Here is a 21,824-nt window from a genome sequence, read left to right on the forward strand (position 1 = left end):
ATAATTTTTATGCTGTTGGAAAGCTTGTTTTTTTCCTCTTTGAAATCATGTTTTAGTAAGTTCAGCATTGTTACAGTGCATCTAAGTGTACAGGGCTCACTCCATACCAAACACAAAACCTCATACAACAGAGGATGTGAGACAAGCTTTGAGGTTGGAATGCCAGTAAGTCAAAACCCCAAGAAGATCCTCTCCTCACCCTGTCACCACTTCAGTTGTCTTCTGCAGATTTGCAGCCAAAGTTTGCTGGACAGTATCGCAGACAGCTCTCTGCCCAGACTGTGCGGAACGAACGATGCTGAGCCAATCTCCGGTCTCATTGGTCATTTTTTTTTCTACATTTTTTTTTAGAGTAATTCTGTAGAAACAACTTCATACATATTTCTTCTGCAAAATGTCTCCATCAACATATCCACTACCGGACCAAGTTAAGTAGACAGGATGACATGACATGTACATGTTTATCCATCATCAATAATTATGCCACAGTCAAGTTTGTACAGAAATAACATTCCTCAAACAGCAATTTTCTGCTAAAGAACACTAGTGAAGTTTTGATGAATGAATCCATAACAATAAGGGCAGTCCACTTATTCTCAGAGCTGTATTGGTTTCTGGTGAACTTGAGCCTGAGCACACTCTGGTGGGTCAAACAGGCAAATACTTGGCTAGCTTGCTGTGACATCAAAAACATTCATTTTCTGCATTAACACACAGTTATTCCAAGCAAAAGAGGTCAAGGAAACCACAAAGCAGGAAACGTTATTTTAGTGCCACAAGACGCCAAGACATTTCTGTCTCCTTGTGTGGATGTGGTTGGGAGAATGATTAAAATATAATGTTACAATAAATTGGGACAGTTTTGTTGCTGGTTTAATTGGTCACCACACAGTTTGAAATGCAGCTACAGAGGGCCTTTTATATGGAGAGAAAATAGACTCACACCGATTTGGGCATAAGCAATTCTTGATTTGTGCAGAATTTTGCATTTGTGTCTGCATAATATTTGATTTGTGCACAACTTTGGATTGGTGAATACATAATTCTTAATTTGTAACTCATACAATACATTTTGTGCACAGATAAAAAATTACACATATAAATCACGTCTCGCCGAGGGCGCCATGCAGCTCAGGGCTGATCCTGTACACACGCACAAATCCAAAGTTGTGCACAAATCAAATATTACGCACGCAAAATTATGCTCAATTCAAGTATTACGTACCCACAAGTCGGGGTGAGTCTATTTTCTCTTTATAATTATGCTTGACAAAAATGCCATTAAGAGTAAACTATGTTTAGTTCTCTTCATGCTTAGCTGTTGGTGCATTACTAAATTGAGTGCATTACTATAGACAATTGTTAATTGTTAAAATTCTACACCATGAATGTTTTTTCATGAGAATTCGTTTATGATCAATACTTTCCATCCTTACTTCCCATTGAAGTGTTGATATGCGCTGATTTACCAAACAGTTCTGACCTGTCTTTGTATGGATATCCCATCATGCTCGTTGCTGGGGCCATCAATCAACAAGTCTCGCTTCATCTAGATTTTCTGACAGTGGATCGAGCTTGTGTTGTTACAGCATGTCTAAAGAGATATGGTTGGATCGCAGGTTGGATGAAAAGTTCCAGAAAAAAAACATTTAAATGAGACAATCAGTGTTATTCAGCCTTATTAAAGCAATTTGTCATGTTATGTGGCTAAATGAAGCTAAGTGGATTTGTTTAGTTGAAAAAATAGTTGGAGTACATATTCTTCAGTTTTATTTTGATAAGCTTTCTTGTTTGATTTTACACTACCAGTCAGAACTTTAGATTAGTCTGAGAGAAAAAGCTTCACAGTTTCACAAATGATAAAAACAGACTTCTGTAACATTTCTTTTTCTGGCTTCATAATCAACATAGGATCACCTTTAAATACAAAAGTCTTAGCAGTAGGAACCTGTTTTACATTCACTAGTATATATATGATATAATGGGAATAAAAGAAACAGTAAAGTTTCTTTCGGTCACTGGGTTTGCATGTGAATTTAGTTTTGTTCTGATACGATTATTAAAACCAGGAGCTCAACCTTGAGTTGACTAGAACCTCTCTCATTTTTATTCCAAAGCCAACAACACATGTGACTCCATTCCTAGTTTTAAACTTTGAGAAAGCTGAGTAGAAAAAAACCCATAAAACCTCTAATCACTTTGGGGCTGGTGGCATCACTTTGATTTTGGTCAAATTGCCCAACATGCTGGGACATTATAATTTCTAGTCTGTGTTGAGTCATCAATATTGTCATCACTTCTTTGTGTACCACAGATATATATCATGAGCATGTCTGAAAACAAGTCTCTGAGTCTGGCAAATCCAAGATAATCCTACAGTGGTAATATTTTCCATGACAAAGATGACAAACTTTATGGAATAAAGCAGAGCAGCATGAGATAGATAATGCATCAGCCAATTAAGAAAGAAGGAAGAAGATTTTTTTTTTCCCCAAACGAGTTCTCTTTAAGCACTTACATAAAAAAATAGAACAAGTTTTTCTTATTGAACAACTGTTTTATGCAGGGGGTATGAACAATCTGTTGCTGCATAATATGTGGGTGGACATAAATTATTCCACAGTTAATTACAACAGCAAGACAGTAGAATAGACAAGTGATTTTATATTTTCCACTCACCTGTTTGGTTAATTTGATTTTGAAGACTAGGATGCAGCAGAAGAGAAAGAAAGAATAATATAAAAAAAGGAAGTGACACTGGGAGATTGAACAATTTAGAATTTTGCATTTGTTTCTTTGAAATCAACTCTTGCTTCATCATCTAGAAACAAGCGGTTTCCCTTTGAAATTATGCTTTGTTTACCTTATCATGATAATCAGCACAGATCAGGACAGGCTGTATAGTATGAGGGGCCGTACAAGACATTATTTATTCTGAACCATTCACATTCATATATACTCTCTTTTGCATACATATATACTCTCTAACGCATACATATATTCCATTCACATGACATAGTGTCACACCACCTTTCAAATAGTTCACTTTTTGAGGAAAAATGGTTTGTAACTTAAAAAAAAATAAGATTAAAGTACTAATAAATGATTTGATATGTATTTATTTTGTACAAACGGGATAAATCCCTTTTTAGGTGTGTAATATCAAAAGATAATGGAATTTACTGGAATTTACCATCCTGCGCTTCGCGACACATGGTTCAGGCCTCTGCGACGTCCATTAATTTCTGATAATGGACACCTCGTTGGGTATTATCCCTTATTTGCAGCCAATCGGAATCAAGCATGGTATAAATCAGTTTCAACACATGTACATGCTTTATTTGGAAGTTTATGTTTTTCCAGCAAATCCATCTTCCAAATTTCCTTTCAGTCTCTTCCAGTCTCCTGTTGGTTTTATCAGTTTTATCATAACTAAAGCATTAAGTTGGCAGAGTAACACAGCAATCCATGCAAAAAAAAAAAAAAAAACTTCTGGTCCAACATAAGCGATTATAAAACATTCATATCTAAACCTACAGATATGGTTAAGTTCAGTCATAAAAGGTAAAGAACATTTTCTCCATAAAAGAATAAACTGACCTGAAACAAGTTTTGATTGGAAAGACTTAAAGTCGTAGTAACTAAACGTTAATAAGCAATTCAATAATCAAGTACTTTTGAACATTTTATTACAAAGTACATGTATTTAAAGCACCTTATTTGACTTAAATGAAATAAAAATTTCCACAAAAGTTTGTAATTTTTATACAATTTTTGATATTTATATATTTTTAGATATCTCTATCCACCCAATACATGTTATAGTTATCAAGAACTCTGTTTATTTTTCATATTTACATGCAAAAGCTTTAAGCATCACATTTCGCCTTTAACACACTTAGTCTTCTTAAGTTTTATCGTCCACACAGCCATTGCTTTCTTTTTTTAAGTGCGAATCCTTGTCCTCCGTGGAGCTGGCCGAGGTGTCCCACTAATGGGGTTTGGCTGAAAACACCCAGAGGCGACACAGACACCTGGAGGTCCCCTCAGACCTGCGTGGCCCCTGAGTCCAGGCCGCCCTACATGTCCTCTGTCGCCTGGTTTGCCAGGTTGGCCGTTAAAGGCTCTGCCAGGACGGCCACGCTGACCTGGGATCAAAGCAAAGAAGTTAAGACTTTGGTTAGGACTGTTTTAAGAGATTTCATAGGAACTTCAAGAAAAAAAAATGATTCCATTCTTTGGCAAATCGTGAAAACCTTCTACGGTAAAAACCTTTATTTTCCTGGAAATGAATTGTGGAGGTCAGACAAGCTGTGACTCAGCTCCAGACGTTTTATAAAGCAGAATGATGTTCTGCCACTCATGTGGATCTTGATTTATGCCTCATTTTGAGTAATTTAAACAAGGTGATGTTGAGTATCAAGTTTACCCATTGGTCCTTGATCTCCTGTGTAGCCAAGAATGCTGTAACCCTTGGCTCCTTTGTCACCCCGCTCTCCTCTGCCACCTGAAATCCACAAAGACAAAAGGCTCTCTCAGCAGAAATGTTGTCAGCTTTCAAACAATGTCCCATAGATTACTTTTTTTAGCGTTTTTTTTAATATGTTTTTATAGCATTTTTCTGATGATGGAGGATACAGCTGTGTTTCTGAGTACTTCTTTATGCACATAAAAGGGGAATCAGAAGCAGACCAAAAAAGCTGGTAGTTAGTATGTACAAACTACAATCGCCAGGCCACAAGCTCCTGCTCTGCTCCATTCTGATGCATCCACCCGCAGACAAGTACATCCATGTACGTCTTTGGCTTACTTCCTTCCAACAGTCCCACCTACAACTCAGAGGCAAATTTCTGATGAACTACTGCTGCTCTGCAGAAACTATGTCCTGGAAAACAACACAAGTCTTTTGATTTTTCCTCAAAACGACATAATCATAATTAAAAGACCACTAAGGATGCTTTTACGATAGATCAAAAGATTATTTGAGTGGGGCTTTAAAATAGTCTCCAAATGTTTATCAAATCTAAGTCGAATGACAAGCTGATGTCAGGGAAGTTCCAATCTAGTTGAACAATTTGTTTTTTTTTTACTTTTGCTTATCTCAGTTAAAAATGTCCTATTCTAAGTTTATTCATAAATAACTTTGTAATAACTGTTTTATTTTTATACAGTTGTTTAGACATGACAGCTTTTTTAAAATGATAATTTTCACTCTTTTTATTCTTGTTTTCTTCTAAGTATGTCAAACAGACAGAAAAACAAGTTGTATTATTTCCGTTCCCTTTCATTTTCCCAGGTATAAGAACTTGTAGAAGATCTTTGTTTTGTTGTTTTATGGAAATGAAAAGAAATAAAAGGATAAATTAAGCAATTTCCACAAAGTTGAGAAACATGAGAGATTCAAAAAAACCTAACTGAAATCAGTAGAGACAAAGTTGTGTATCTTTAGAAAACTGAATTTTCTACATTTGTATCAGACATTGGAGGCACTAGATCTCAAAGGATACATGTTGACACATTTCTATCAAATGTGGAAAAGTTTTTAAGTCATTTTTCTATGGCAACAGTTGAGCTTAAACTAATATTGGAAAGTCTGCAATATTTGTTGATTCCAAAACCAAGACACATGTCAACCAAAGAAAAATACTTTGACTCCAGAACAATGTTCCGATGTCGGCAGCTTTTCAAAACTCATCTGCTCAAATGGCATCTTTGCAGATAAATGGAAATAAAAAAAATGATCAAGGATCGTGTGTGTTCTTCCATTACTGCTTCCCAAAATAACCCTGTGGGAGTTGCAGTTTTTAGGATCTATTGCTATGAGTTCATTGCTCATGTTTTTCACACCTAGTTCTCCTTGGCGGCCTGGCTCTCCAGCTTCTCCGTAGAATCCTGGTGGACCCATTTCTCCATCAACGCCATCAATACCAGGCTCCCCCTGACAGCAAGTAAAGACACAAACATTCTTATTTCACCCAAAAACCTACAAAATGTTTTATTTCTATAAAATAGTTTTTTTTTTTGCTGTTTTTTTTTTTTTTTTTTTTAAGAAGTGTAGTCCAGAATATTTTACTTCAGACCAACTCTTTACAAAAATGAATGAAGTTTAAAAGAAAGGAAACCTTGTTCTGTATTGGTGCATCCCTCGCTCTGGCACTGACAGCTAAATCAGAGTTACTGACCATAATCTAATATAGTGGAATATTTTCATTTTGTAATGGCTTCAAGAAAAAAAACACAGCCTTAAAGTCTCTGTGATTAGAAGCTGTGGAGCATGAACTGATTCTACAAAGTATAAAAATGTGGAAAAGGGTTTCCAGCCCAGGACAGCCAAAAAGCAGTCAACACAGACCAAGTGTCTAGTCTGATACTACTTATTTGTCCTCATGGAGACGTGGAAAAGTTTGGTTTTCATTCCAACATTTCTGTCAAATACTTCAGTTTTCTCAGTCCAGTCCAGACCCTCACAATATGTTTGCATGTTGCTAAGCCAGTGAGCTCACACTGAGAAGTTTATGTATGCAAAATATAGTTTGGTTCCAAAGGTTTGCAAGAATGGAGAAAGTAAGTGTCTTTATCCTGATGCATCTAAAAAATTAGAACTGTAAAACTCACTGGAGGTCCTGGCGGTCCTTTCTGTCCAGGGGGACCCGGGGCACCCAGGGGAACGTCTCCGTAAAGAGGACAAACGGCAGCGCACGTTCTTTTCACTGAGTTTGCAAAGGTGGACATCTGCTCCAGAGCAACTTTCTTACAAACTTCGATCACGTGCTCAGCTGAGAGTGTTTGGCCCTGTGGAAGAAATCGTCACCACATCCATCACTGAAGGTGGCCTTGCAGTGGGACGTCGCATGCTGAAGCTATGGCTGCGATTCAAAGTAGTGCAAAGCCAGACGTGTTTCCTGAGACTCATTTAGGGTTCACAGCCACACTGAATGTGACTTTTGTTAACATTCCTGTTTCATGTAGACACATAAAAATAGCCTCTAAAGGCCCACTCTAATCAAAATTGTTTTGGTGTTTTTTTTTTAGCATGTTGTAATCTTGGTCCTACAGTTGGTGGAACACAAGTTCACAAGTTCCCTGCTCTGCGTCATTCCAATTCATCCACTTGTAGATCCCTGTAGGTCTTCGTTTTCCTCGTCTAAACTGCCATCTGGCTCAAAACCGCACAGCTGGATAGCTCCAATATTTCTCGCTATTTTTATTGCATTGCTAATACTAAGTTGGGGTTGTGAGGGGCTATACGTTAACAGGAAAGAGTGTAAACAAAGAGGGCATGATGGGAAATTTAGGCAGGCAGAGTCCAATTTCTACTGAACCACCGTACTGCCATTCTGCAGAAACTATGACCTAGAAAATGATACATGATCTTGATTTTGATATTGATTGGTCTGGAATATTTTCATATGATTATTAATCATCTTGGTATGTTTGGGATTTTTGATGCTGATTGGTTCAGGTGATTTTTTTGGTAATGATGGTCTGAATGTGCAAGGATTTTTGGTATTGATTAATGTAGATGATTTTTTTGTTTAATTATAATCGTCTGACTATATTTAGATTTTTGGTACTGATTAATATAAATGACTTGTCTTTGATATGAATCTAAGACAAGTCCAATAAAAAAATATACGGCGGGTGTTTGAAATGTGATTACTTCACTGAACTTAAGGATCCTTAATAACCCAAATCTATGATAATAGGGTATAAATAATTGATAAAAAGTCCTGAACTGGATGTTGATCATTTATGTAGAGAAAACGATCAGATCGAACCAGAATGGGATTATATAAGTGTGCTTCCTCCCACTCCCTTTCAAGTAATCATGGTTGATTATGTAATAGGTGTCTATTACCTGATTGCTTGAAATAAACCATTTCATTCATTCACTCATTTAGGCTAAAAACAGTAAAATCATAATTAAAAGACCACTGAGAACACTTTTGAAAAATATTAAACAATGATCAGAGTCTTTATTGAATTTCAACCAAAAAGATGGTTGCAACTAGCATTATTATTCAGGCAAATTACTGATTTGTCACTAAAATGCATGGACATATGAAATTCTGCAACAGACTAAAGAAACTTTACTCCAAGCAGTGATTTTTGACAAATATTGTTTGTTTAAAATATTTTTGGTCATAATTTACTCACTGGTGGGCCTGGGAGCCCCTGAAACCCATCTGGTCCACCTTCACCTCGGACTCCCTTTAGTCCAACTGGACCAGAACGACCAGTTGGGCCTGCAGGGCCACGCTTTCCTCGTCCTCCCTGAGGACCCTGCTCCCCTCTGTCTCCAACCTACAGACACAAGACGGCAAATACAATTGCATAACAACGCTCACATTATATCACGTCACACTAATGAGAATAAAGCACAGCTGACAGAATTGTATAAAACATCAGTAACGTGATATTGTTAGTTATAAAAACTGCAAGTTATGAGATTCACGTGGGCCTGCTCTGACAGCATATAAATGTCTTGCGTAAAACAAAATGGGAATCTTCTGTGTCAGTTTCAAAACAAAAACCAAATCTGGCACATTCCATTTGAGAAATATGCAAGATTCTTTTTCAAACAGTGGTGGGAGTTACCGTTCTTATCGCATCTGCAGATGCCCCGAATATGTAAGGAATGCTATTTGATGGGTTCATATTCAATTTTTCCAACTATTAACTCTGCAAACACACTGGAACATGAGGAGGATATTTCAACTGGTATTATGGCGGAAATCTAAAATATAAACAGGCCTGACCGCTCATGTTAATTACACAATTCATTAAAAAGCCTTAAATGACCGATATATTTGTCTGTAACAATAAATTCTACTATTTGGGCCATGCATGTTCGGTTTTCAGCACATCCTTTAATTTACTTCTATAATAAATGATAATTTACTGAATAAAAAGTTGTGCATTGGGACTGAATCCCAGCTCACCTTTCCTTTGGGTCCTTTAACTCCTTTTTCCCCCTGTAAAAAGTAAGAGGATCCTTGTTAATAACAACAACAACAACAAAAATGACTGGAAGATGAGCCATGAAGTTTGGACTTTAATATTTATGGCTGTACCTGTGCACCTCTGGCTCCTTTTGTGCCCTGGATTCCTGTGTCACCCTGTGCAAGGCAAATCAGATGCAAATAATTTAGGATAATCCCCTTGCAATTTGTGTGAAAGCCTTTCTCAGATGTGCTTACTAAGAGGAAAAGCATGCATTAGATCAAAGAAGGGTTCAGATTCATACTGAATGTGATAATAATGCAAAACATTTGTCTAAAACAGAATGTTTTATCTTAACGCCTAACATCATTACAGCAACTCAAGCTGTTTGATTACAAAAATGTAAGGATATACTGTATATACAACATAAAAGCTAGAGACATTGACAGGTATTTGTTTAAAGCAGCTCTAAAAGGGCTAAGACTCATCACTTCCTCATTTCTGCAGACGAATTGCAAATAAGCAGAACGTTAAAATAGAGCAATAATCAAGGCATAAAACATTCACCCTCATTACATTAAATATGGACTTGTGAGTATGAACCGTCAGTAGCACAATGAAGACATGTGCTTTGTGTTTTTACTGTCGATGCTGCCGCAGTCAGGCTACTGCCTGTTTGTCCTGCAGCAACTTTTACTCTTGGAACATGTGATTACCGTTATTAAAGGTTGTATTTTAGCCAAGACCACAGCGGTTTCCAAGTCTTAATCCGTATGTTTTGATAAAGAGAAGTAATAAATGGAAAAGCAAAGTGCAACAGTAATAGTTTCAAAATGAGCTCTGAAAGTAAAAAAAATCCAGAGATTTATTATTATTATTATTTTATCATTATTATTCTCACATTAGCATTGGAGCTTATTAGTATATTTTCAAATCACAAGCAGAAAATTTCTAAAATTATTTTCTATTAATAGTTTCAAAATTGGCCTTCAAAATTCTCTTTTTATCGTGATCTGAACAAAAATAGATTTTTCTACTTGACATGTTGATGCTTTTAAGATGTGCATTTGACTTACTATAATTTATTGGGCTATCAATAAAATCTAAGTAGTTCCACATTGCAGTCTTCTGCTTATTGCAGCTGATCTGTGGTTGAGACACAAGATAAAACAGAAGTAAACTATCATATCAAGCCTCAAGTCACATGAGGCTATAACATCATGGAGCAGAGTATAGCATTCTGTATCCAAAAGTGCAACTAATTTAAAATTAAAATTCTTTAAGTTCAGCCAATTCTTATTTTAAAACTTGTTTTTTTATTTATTTTTTATCTGAGTATTAGCTGTGAAAGACTGCACTATTTGACTAAATTCACATTTATAACAACTTTCTTTACCAAAAAAAGAATTAGTGGATGCTTTTGCAGTACTGTCATTCACCCTTTTCCTAATTAAGTTATTTTATTGTTCAAAAATGTGACTAGGGCTTCGTATTTCTGTTCTTAATGTAAGTATTTTCTTTTTGTATTTGTTTAATAAGTAGACAAAAAGGGATCTGGCCAAATGTAGTTTTCTTAAGCTAGAATCTTAACGAGATATTCAGAACTTGTAACCAATCACCTAAAAAACATAAAGTCACTAGCTGTACTGCTTGCTTATGTGTTTGCTTGATTGTGATTTTTCTAGATGACAATTACATGTTTCTCCTGCATCTGTACATAACAATTAGAATGCTTTTTTTCAGCTGCCACAGGAGAATTAGTGCTGTATTCTTAAAACCTAAACTTTGTTTCCAAACCAGGAAAAAGTCGGTCTGGAACCGGAACACAACTGTAGTTCTGCTTGGCTCGATAATGACACAGCAAATAATCCCCCAATAGCCACAGTAATTGTGCCATAAAATGGTCATTTTGCTCTCATTTTATATTTATTAACGAGTAATGTGTGCAGGATGTATTACCTTTGCTCCTGGTTTTCCAGGCACACCCACGTGACCCTGTAATATGATGACACTCGTTGATAGCTGGTGGGGAACTGTATCTGGTGTTTGGAAGATGAGAGAATTCATACGGAGCACTTACAGTAGGCCCAGGTGGGCCAATAAATCCAGGTCTTCCTGGCTTCCCTGCTGAACCCTTGTAGCCTCTTGGGCCCTTGAAAATAAAATGTTTAGTATCCAGTCTTAAGGGACTGCATTGTTCCTGTTATTTATCTTTAAGATGGCAAACTCCTTTACGATTGAAATATTTTGTATTCCTGACTTCAGTTGTTGAATATTTGACTTACAGTTCGACCTTGGGGGCCCATTTCTCCTGCTGGCCCCTGGGCACCTTTTTCCCCCTGTAAAAGACAAGTGGCAATAAATGAAACTGCCAAAAGAACTCCACTGCACACTTTTTTCAGTGTTTAAAGTGAACCTTGGCTCCGCTTTGTCCATGTTTTCCACTGGGGCCTTGCGGTCCTTGATAGGCCTGTAAGCAAATACTGATGTTCACAATCTTTGTCCCAAATTGAAGATGAATTTTTAGCTCTAAAGCGGACGATACCTCTATTCCGGGATCACCATCTCTGCCTGGTAAACCTGGATCTCCAAGAATACCCTGCACAAGCAGTTAGCATTAAAATATTTGTAAATTTGAGTGCTCTTTTACTAATGGTGTACTTTATCTGCAGTAAGTTACTTTTGCTCCAATAGTGCCAGTTCTCCCCACTGGTCCGTTGGCACCCTAGTTTTTAAACACAAAAACATAAAAATCAACTTTAAAGTTAAATGTGTTTTTATTAGGTCAATCATGAAAATAATAATAATAATAAAAAAAGAAAGAAGTAATTCTTCTGTGAAACCCACCGCCTTTCCTTTCTCTCCAGAAGCTCCTCTTTCTCCAGGATCCCCCACAATACCCTGTCAAACCATTACATGTGACATTTAAAAAAAAAGTAATCATATTTCTCTTTGCAGTGCACAGAAAGCAGAATTCTGAAATGTGTTCTTTAATACACAAGAAGGGCTTATTGAATTACTTCAGATTCGTCTTTCAGTGAATTGTCAACTTTTGTTGTTACAGTTCAATCCTTCAGATCTCAGAAAAAATCCACCCACATGAACAAATGCTTTTCATGTGAATGCCACATAAGCCCAAGACATAGTTTTATTGAAGTGTTTTATCACATCAAACATGATCTTTTTGGCTTTTCCCACTTGATTATGAAACAGGGTGACCCACCTGCTTTCCTCTTGGTCCCGCCCGACCCGTTGCACCAGTGGGCCCTGTTTGACCCTATTGAGAAAAGATGTGTAGTTAAGGATTATTTAATCTAAAATAAAAGAATCAAGGAAAAAATAATGCAAACACACCTTAACACCTTGAAATCCAGGAATCCCTGCATATCCTTTGACACCTTTAATTCCCTTCAATAAATCCAAAATCTCATCAGTAATCATACAATCGTCTTAATAAAATGTGCTCCCTTTTATCTATAAAACTTACAATCTCTCCTGGTTTTCCTGTGTCTCCAATATCTCCTGGTGGTCCTTGAACTCCCTTTGATTATAGGAAAAATGTCAAGTTTATTTTTGCAAAAACTTTGCTAAAACTTCCATAACTTTCTGCCACCAGTAGAGTTTGGAATCAAAGTCAGCGTACCTTGAATCCTGCTGCACCCTTCAGTCCTTTCAGTCCCTTTGGACCTCTGTCCCCCTATGAACACAACAGCTTCAATAACATTCATGTTTCCATCGGTCCATTTTTTTAATTTTTTTTTTTGTTAAAAGAAAATATCTTCCAAATTACCACTTGGCCCCAGGATCCTCTCATCCCTTTCTCGCCTCGGATTCCCTGTTCACCCTGTGAACATGTGTACAAGAGGCTTTAATAATGTTGTTGAGCAAGACTGAAAAGTGACACCAGCCACTTTCACGCAGCTGTCGAAGGATAAACATGCAATTTGTGCGCCTCTTTATTTTACTCCAGCTCCTCTGATGTCTTCACTTCCAACACAGACTAGAGGCGGACATTCCCATTTATTTAACGTTTTCACACAGGATATAAAAGGCCAGCTCTGTCCAATGCAAGAAGGTATAACAGCTGATGCAAGCTATCGTTATTTCAACTTAGTAACTTAAATACATGATAGGTTGGGAAGTTTTACACTGCACAGAGATGCACCAGAACAAACAACAGCTACCTAATAGCTTTTTTGGCCAAAAAGATTACCTTTGGTCCAGTTTCACCAATGTTTCCATAGTCTCCTGCATTTCCTCGGATTCCCTGAAAAAGTTCACAATTACGATTCATTGATATTAGACTTGAATGTTGCAGATGTGGGAATGTAAAGCAGATTTTTTAGTAGGAATTTAATAGGAAATTGTTATGGCCTTCTCCAATGTTTGAGTTAGTAACAACAATAGGAAGTCTCAATTTTACATATATATAAATCAGATTTTAAGTTCAATCTTTTGTTCAGACTAGTCCTTTCCACTGCAGAAGCCATACAATTATGTTTTTTCTTTTTAAACATTTTTTACACACACACAACAGTAGCTGGGATAGGCTCCAGCAACCCCCAAAAATGGATTAAGCAGGTTTAGAAGATGGACAGTATTTATGCTCTATGCTTAATTGTTGAGGCTTGACATCTGGACACCCTTCCAACAGTTTTGTTGAGTTAGCCTCACTACACCAGTAAGACTCAACAGTGAACTTCCTTTGCAACCTTTCATGACTTCTGTACTCACCTGACATTGCCCCACACAGTATCATTTCTCTTTTTCCATAAGTACACACTAAAGCTAGCAGCAGTGTTAGACGTGTTTTTAATTAACTGCTTTGGGCTTGTTCCTTTAATATCCAGCTCTTTCAGTGAGTGAGTTGATTTTCCTTAAAACCTCTTACAACCATACTCCAGTGAGCGGACTGCAGCTCTCCATCTGCATTCTTCGGCTTCGGCAGCCAAGTCTGTGTATTTACATTTTTTTTCTGTCACAGGCCATTTCTACAGAGTTCTTCCAGGGAAGTGTGTGGTCTATGAAATACACAATGTTCTGAATATAGGATGTTCTGACTCAGACCACAACACTGTATCTGGCCTTAAGTCTGTGCAGGCAATAAGAAGAGGAACAATGAGCCTAAGTCTACTCCAAATTGCTGGTCTCTAATTTCATCCAACTGACCAGTAGCTGTCCCACAAGCTGCCAGTAATCCACACTAGTCTCCTTCACAACAAATACCATTCCCTGGTTCACTTTTTTAAAATTAATTCCTTCATTTCAGTTAATTTGCCTTCAGCAGCTGCCGAACATCTCAGAACATGCCTTTATGGAAATCCCCCAGTGACAAGCTTTCTTTTAATCTGGACAGGATGTGCTTAAAGTCCCACTCCAATTTAATTATGATTGAGTCATTTTTAGCCAAAATAAATAAATAAATAAATAAGGACATAGTTTCTGCAGAGTGGCAGGAGTTCAATTAGTCTCTGACTGTTCAAACAGACCCCATTTTGAAAACATTTTGAAGAAAGAAATGCTCTGAAATCCAAATTTGAGCTTAATTTTTTACATATGTCCATCATATAAAAAATGCCACAATAACATCAAAAACACAATTTTCATCAGAGTGGGTCTTTAAGTGAAACTGCCTCTGAACACAACAAGGTCAAGCTGTATTTGCTTTAAAAGCTGTTTCTGATTAAAAATGGTTTAAATTTATTTTAAGTGAAACCATTTTCTATTTCAAATCTGATGGTTTATGTATTTTTATAATATTTACTCAAATTGTATCTTTTTAAAAGGTTTTGTTGTTGTTTTTCTTAATTTGATTTACTCTCCTAGCTTTTTAGGAATCAGGATCTTATTAGTCACTTTAGTGGAAAGCATGTAGAAAGTCTTTGTCATAAAAACAACAACATGGATCAAAATGGTTTGAACAGATGTTGACTCCTGCAGTAGTAAATGCAAAACTGTTTTCCACTGGCCCGCGTTACACCAAGCCCACAGACACATTAAAGAGGCCAAAAGGCCTTTAGCTTGTTGGTTTATTTGACAATCTCACCTAACGGTGTATGTCAACCCGTGTCAGCTGGGCAGAGGTTAACCTCAGAGATGGCAAGACCATGAACTTTACAACATTTCTGAGGCAGGACAACTCAGGCAAATGAAGGACCACCCACCACCTGAAATGGGCAAACCGCATATCTGTGCCAGAAAATGCCCTCCTTGGATGCCAGCAGAGAAAGAGATAAACAAGGTGAAGCCCTTTGAATCATGAGCTGGCAAAAGGTCAAAACTCCAACCAGTTACATGAGGCAGATGTTTGCTCTCAGATGAGTTACAGCTGCAATTCAAGACATGAACATGTAGCATTCACAGTTCTGGAAATGTGCTTTGGGTATGTGTTGGTCTTCAGGTCCACATGTGTTTCCTGAGGCAGATTTGGGGATTTCTCTAAGCTCAAGGGTGAGTTGCATGCCAAACCATTAAACATGAATTAAACGCTCTGAAAAATATCCATGTTTTTGAACACACTTTTCCAGTTTTGGGTCGTGGTCAACACTGATAACTGCTGAGCATCAAAGAAATTAACGAGGAATAAATGGACATTTTCATGTCTGCTACCCCCAGAAGCATAAACATCTGAGAGATTGTTTGTGAATCTGTATATTCTAGCTGAGTTTACTCTTCTTTAAAGGTCAAACTCTTTTCTTGTCTTGTATCAATACGTTTTTCCTGAGGCAAACTCGTGTGAATTATCCCTATTAACAAAATAAATGCAAAAACGAGACTTCTAAATGGCTCAAGGGGGGTTAAACAGTTACTGAACTCTTGGGAGAGTATAGCTGTTGCTTAACCACTTGGTTTTCCTATGTATGGGATTCATTACTACTGGCTCCCCTTTTTTTCCAAGTGGAAAAGCAAAACCATTAGAAATCTTGTGAACTTCAGCCAGTTTGGGTTAAATCTTATATTCTAAACCAGCGGGGCATGTGTTTTAAAACAGATGTGGTTCCCCCACAGCTACAAAAATAAATTGTGTCACATCAATGTAAGGTTGAGTTTATCTTGGATTCTCCCCAAATCTGCTGAAAAATGGACAGCAGAGTGTTCAATGTATCAAAGGAGTCCCATGGACACTGTTGCCAGGAGCTCCTGCTTCCAGATCTGTTTACATCCTGTGTGCTTCTGCCATTTTCCAAATCCATGCTGCTGTCTCACAAGGTGACACCCATCTAATGTTCATGTTGTTCAGAAGTGTTGGACCAGTCTGGGGCATGTTTACTAAAAACTTCTTTGTTTACCCAATTTCCTTGTCTTCCTGGGTCACCGGTATTTCCTGGAAGACCCCGATGGCCCTACAGGAAACGAAAATGTCAGCGTTGTCACCGTTTTAGTTTGTGTTCATGTTAATCAAATTCCTGCCACAGGTACACTCACCTTTGTCCCTGGGGGGCCCTGAATGCCAGGTTGTCCATGCAGACATTTGCATGACGCTCTTGCACCGGTTAAACCTATTTCTGCATATCCTCCACACTGCTGTAAACATAAAAAGGTCAGGACTGCTGGGAATCTTCATAAAAAAGTGTTTTGTAATGTTGATAAGTTGGTGACTCACTGCATTAGAAAGCTCACAGCAGCCTTCTGAATAGGCCTGCTCTGGATCACATGACACTTTCATCTGCTGGAGATCCAGCTAAAAGTAAAAAAGAACATGCAATTTAAATCTGCATCCAATCTGAGCAAAATGTATTTCTTAGTTTCGACATACCGACATTGAGCGGTCTCCTATAGCCCTCTTGACAATGGAGGTATATCCTTGGCGTATGACAGGTCTTGGCTCATCAATCGGCTCCACTCTGACCTCCTCGCAGTCTATCAGCAGCCTCACCTGTCTGCCTGTCACACTCAGAGCCAGCTTATGCCACTCACCATCAAACAACTTTTCCACGCCATGAAAGGACCGCAACATGTGGCTCCCATGGGGACTGGTGTAGAAAAAGTCTAACAAGCGTGCGTTGCTATGGAAACGCAAGCCAACCTTCTCTTGTCCCTCTGGGTCGCTGACTTCCCACAGATTCCACGATGCCTGAGCAGTGTCATTTGTCACCTTAAATGTTGCAATGATGGAGTACTCGGAGGGAAGTCCATCTGGATAAACATCCCTATGACATGAGACATGGATTCAGGCTCTGATTACAAACTGGATGTTTTATTTGAAAGGAACTGGTATGAACTACTATATATAGAAAAGCAAAATTGTATAGAACATTTCAAAGCTATATTTTATAAATTAACAAATTAACAGCCACAAAAAACATAAATAAAGTGTGGTTTTCTAACTATGAGGTGAGATTTTGCAGCTCTGACTGGTTTTTGTACTAAGAAGCTGGACCAAACGGTTCTTCTACTATTAAAGGTTGCAGACCTCTGGTCTGAGCCATTCTGGAACATGCTAACACAAAATATACAGAAATGCACAAAAAGGCATGGATCCTGTGAGATGTAACTCTTTTACCTCATCATCTTCTATCAATTAAAAGGTTATGTTTAAAGACTGAAAGTACAATTTACGTGCTCTCAAAGGTTAAACTATGGAATTCAGAGAATCAAATCAATCATCTGTCTGCCTGTTTGGGACTCTGTACCAGTCTTAAAATGTTATTTTCTTCTATCAACTCTGTCTACCCTTCATACACATCATACACATATTGCATGAGTGACTTTAGCTCACACTCTCCTGTTAATGAGTTACAATTTTAGCTGTTAATTTATATTTTTCGCAACTTTTGTATTTTGTTTTTCTTAAATTTTGATCTTACAAGATAAGATGGTTCATGAAACCTTAGTTTTCACATTTTTACAACAAACACATGGAAGTGTGACACATTTACTGTGCTTAACCCATGTATTGGATGGTTGCACACTTAACTGGGATGCGGTCACTCATAGGTAGATGCACTACAACAGGTGTGACTGCTTGAAACATTTAAAAACAGTTTGAATATATTTATTTTATTTCCCTTTTTTTATTTTAATCTACTATTTTTCTTTGAAGCGTTTCCACAACTTCACAAAGTTATGAAGAATGACACACACTCAAATCAGATGCTGCTGCAAAAAATATGGTCTTAAGACACGAATAACAACATGAATTGTTCTCTTGGTCCACAAAAGGATCTAATAATTTCCTTAGGAAATATATTCAAGTCCTTTAGAGACCAATTCTCTAACACATATATTATTATAAAATACTTAAATATTACTTAAACATTAAAATGGTATACCACCGATGATACATTTTTGAAAGAAATCTTCACCAGATCATTCTCGTCTAACTGGAGATTTGGAGTTAGTGCCCTCAGTTCTCAATATATAAATCTCATATTATGTGGCTAGTAGGCTGTTGCTTGACAGTGTACCTTACAGCCTTTTGTAGATGGATGGAGGGATTTACACGATAGGCAACAGCCTCTGGTTGTGATCCGTCCACTCTCCTCACGCCAGTCGCCTCAGGCACTCGAAACTCCTCCAGCAGATCAAAGCCTGGCAGCACAAACATTCAATTTACTTTGACATCGCATCCGTCAAGCATCAAAGGAGGTGAACTTCTTCAGAATTTTACTCACATCTTTACACATGATCTCGAAACAGTTAGTATGTTGTCATCCATCAAAAACAACTACCATGACATTGCTCTTTATTTTTCGATTATTGGTGATATTGGTTATTTCAGTTCAATTCTTTGTGTTGCAGCTTAAATGAAACCTGCTTGGCTGCAGTCTCTTCTGTGCAAGTGTCAGCAGGTTGGAGATTCTGGGCATGAGAAATATTTTTATTCAGCTTTTCTTCCTTTTTTTTCCTTGCTTCTAAAACACATTTAATTGTTGTGCAACACACTCAATGGAGAATAAATTGACTGGTTGGCATATATGTTAGCAGGACACTTAATTTTTTTAGGATCTCAATGCTTCACATCTTGTGTAATTGTAGCTATGGTCTCACTGTGGTCTCACAGACAGAACTAGAAATGGAACTGTTGTCAGCACAGTAAGAAGCATGGAGCTGAAAAACACTGCCATCTGCTGGTCAAACCCTATTAGTGCAGTCAGTATTCATGCTCAAAAAGTTCAACCCATTAGAAACAAAGGATCCTTTTAAAAACAATATAAATATGGTTTTCCCTTTAACTACGGAGTGTTAGAAACCCTACATTTATACAGCAGCGTGTTAATTCAAAGTGTTTTAACAAAAAATGCTCTTGTGTGATTTTAACTGTACTGTACACATCGCAAGAAAATAAGAAAATAATGCAACTTACTGGGCAGTGTCTGGGGCTGAATCACTTCCAGGTTGAAAATAAGAGCAGCAATCACCAGCGCTTCTTTGAAGGCCTTCATTCTTGATGTATGGAAAGCAAGAGCTATGACTGCCTGTTAATCAAAAGTCCAATAGATCAGTCAGAACAGCTAAAGAGATACTAATGTTGGTGTTTCTTTCTTTCTTTTTTAGAGAAATAACAATACGAATATCTCAATAAGAAGTTCTATTTCAATAAACACATACAAAAAAGTGAAATAGTAACAATAAAAAAAGAAAAACGTGGTTTATATGGAATGTTAATGAGTTAGCAGCTTGTGAAGCTTCTATTTAATGTAAATTACTTACACTCATCCTTGCAGGTGTTTCCAGATTTCTCTCATGTATTCTTTTAAGGTTTACATTTATTATTAAGATGTTCTGATGCATATTTAATTGATTGGATAATAGGGCTGGAGTTTTTCAAGCTTAGCATTTAATTAACTTTAGGCTCAAGTAACTATACAACTTTTATATAATGTTTTGTAAATAAAAGTTCTTTGTAGACATAAAAGATTTTCTTCAAGCAAATCTCAAAAATGAAATATTTGTTAAGCTCGTTATACACATTTTAACGAATGTGTCCATTGATATGCTATTCTTTTGTTCTATTTAAAAAAAAGTATCTTCAAGCACTGCAAAGTTTGAACTTGGTTTAAATTACCATTATTAAATCAAAACCCTTGGAGAAGTAACAGCTACCTAGAATATTTTCTACTTTTAAATATGGACAACTCTTTGTTATGTCCTTTTTACAAATTTTATGAAGCAACACAATATTCTTAGACCCTTGCAGGTGTTGATTTCACAAATATCATTATGCTTTTTTGCAGGTCTGCATATCTGTTGGTTGTCATGGTCTGCTTATTAACAAATCCTGACTTTGTCACACGTTTCAGAGCTCCTTCTATTTTTTTTTTTTTTTTGAGCCAAATGAAAACATATTTAACTAAATATGTATTTTATTTATTTCAAATTTGTCAACATTTTCAAAAAAGCTTTTTTTTATCTAAAGCGTTTATTTTATATCCTTAATGATCACAAATATAGCTGCTCCAATGATACTATCAGCCTAAAAATGATATCTTATAGAACACTTTATTTACCTACCTTAAACGAGTGTATTTAAACACAGAAAAATGTTGGCATTACTCACATATTCCTGAAAAACCCCAGACCTCCTGCTGAAGGATCTTTTCAGTTCTTGCTGTGAGGATATATCCCACTTTAAAGTGCCATCCAGAGTGAGTGTCTGAGCTGAACGGGAGGCCCATTCTGACCCCTGAGCTCCACTCTACCTGCAGACCCTAAGGGGATTTGTGTCTTCTCATAGGTCGGTTATGCTGACATTCAGGAACATGGAGCTAGTTCTAGAGCTCTGTCAACCAAAGACATGAAAAATGAATAAAAGGTGGCAGAAGATCCAAGAGTAAAGTGGAAAGTGGTTGGATCTGGTCTAAATTAGAGAAGTTATTCAATACACTTCTTAGAAAATTTTAAAATAGTACATTTTTGCAGAATTTATATACATTTTAGGAAAAATAATTTCAAATTGTCAGAAAGTTTGAGTCTGTGTTGAGTCTATGCAGTATTTCACAGTCAAACACAAGATCCTCTGCAAACATTCCAGCAAGACTACATCAGTGCACAGTTTCAAAAGAACTTGCTGCAGCAAAGAATATTAAAAAATGACAAAAGATGCATAAACACAAGTTGTGAACTAAAAATTGTTGAAGTAAACAAACACGACACAAGGTTGTGGTCGCCAGCAGTTTCTGGAGGCTTTCCGCAAGCAGGTTTATTACAAAGTAGTTGGACAGTAACAATTTCAGCTCTACCGAAATTAACCATACATTGACATGAAGACAGAGAGAATGGCTACATGGAGTGGCACCTCACGAATGCCACACATTGCAGTGCAGTGGTGGGTCTAAGGAAGGGCTGCAGCGGCTGACAGACAAACATGACTTGAAAGCTTCAGGATTACACAGTTTCTGCTACTCTCTTCTAAAAAAAAGAGATTTTCCAAGGTTTCTGCAGTGCTTAAGAGGGCTTATTTTAGCATGTTGCATTGCACATTATATGCAAGTTGGCAGTATAACATACCACTTAAATAGGTAATTGCAGTGCATCAACCAGTACCTTAATGCTACTCCAAACATTAACAAACTTAAATTACAGTACATCCAGTAACTCTCAAAGCATTAGCCTGTGAACTGTCCTTCGTTAGTGTGATGAAATGTTAATTAACAGTTCCACAAGGTCATTCCCAGATTTTCTAGTGTTCATGAAAAATCTACAGGATTTGCATAAATAAAATAAAATACGATAAAAAAACATTTTTGATATTTTCACACAAAAATAATGTACATGAAAAAAATACAGAAGGCCTTTGACATTCCATTCTCACTTAACATAAAATCATATTGCCTCTGAAGAGAATAATTTACATCTTTGCAACAATTTAAATAACACTCAGCACATTTGTAGTTTTTCAGTTCGACATCTCCAGTGTCCTTTTTTTTTTTTTTTTTTTT

General features: G+C 37.0%; 1 protein-coding gene across 1 annotated transcript; it reads right to left on the reverse strand.

The window, feature by feature from the left end:
- Positions 1 to 3,819: 3,819 nt before the first annotated feature.
- zmp:0000000760 (collagen alpha-1(IX) chain) lies at positions 3,820 to 18,909 on the reverse strand. Its single transcript, XM_024297875.2, has 25 exons — positions 18,351 to 18,909; positions 16,700 to 17,093; positions 16,547 to 16,624; positions 16,369 to 16,467; positions 16,233 to 16,286; positions 13,157 to 13,210; positions 12,734 to 12,787; positions 12,587 to 12,640; positions 12,431 to 12,484; positions 12,298 to 12,351; positions 12,167 to 12,220; positions 11,791 to 11,844; positions 11,624 to 11,668; positions 11,489 to 11,542; positions 11,360 to 11,413; positions 11,229 to 11,282; positions 11,024 to 11,095; positions 10,903 to 10,938; positions 9,075 to 9,119; positions 8,943 to 8,975; positions 8,158 to 8,304; positions 6,616 to 6,792; positions 5,848 to 5,938; positions 4,430 to 4,507; positions 3,820 to 4,148 (listed from the first exon to the last, which is right to left on the reverse strand). Exons 1-25 carry the CDS (start codon positions 18,488 to 18,490, stop codon positions 3,946 to 3,948), a joined length of 2,232 nt encoding a protein of 743 aa, XP_024153643.2. The 5' UTR covers positions 18,491 to 18,909; the 3' UTR covers positions 3,820 to 3,945.
- Between the last annotated feature and the right edge of the window lie 2,915 nt (positions 18,910 to 21,824).

Source organism: Oryzias melastigma, linkage group LG15 (genome assembly GCF_002922805.2).
Source record: "Oryzias melastigma strain HK-1 linkage group LG15, ASM292280v2, whole genome shotgun sequence".
Lineage (NCBI taxonomy): Eukaryota > Metazoa > Chordata > Actinopteri > Beloniformes > Adrianichthyidae > Oryzias > Oryzias melastigma.

Excerpts from the sequence above, each read along its gene's own strand:
- zmp:0000000760 (XM_024297875.2), bottom strand. The coding sequence starts at position 18,490 with ATGTTTGTGCTGCCAGGCTTTGATCTGCTGGAGGAGTTTCGAGTGCCT. Across the intron at positions 12,352-12,430 it reads CAGGAAAACCAGGAGAGATT|GGAATTAAAGGTGTCAAAGG; the intron begins GTAAGTTTTATA and ends GATTTATTGAAG. Across the intron at positions 11,096-11,228 it reads TGGGCCCCCAAGGTCGAACT|GGCCCAAGAGGCTACAAGGG; the intron begins GTAAGTCAAATA and ends TTTATTTTCAAG.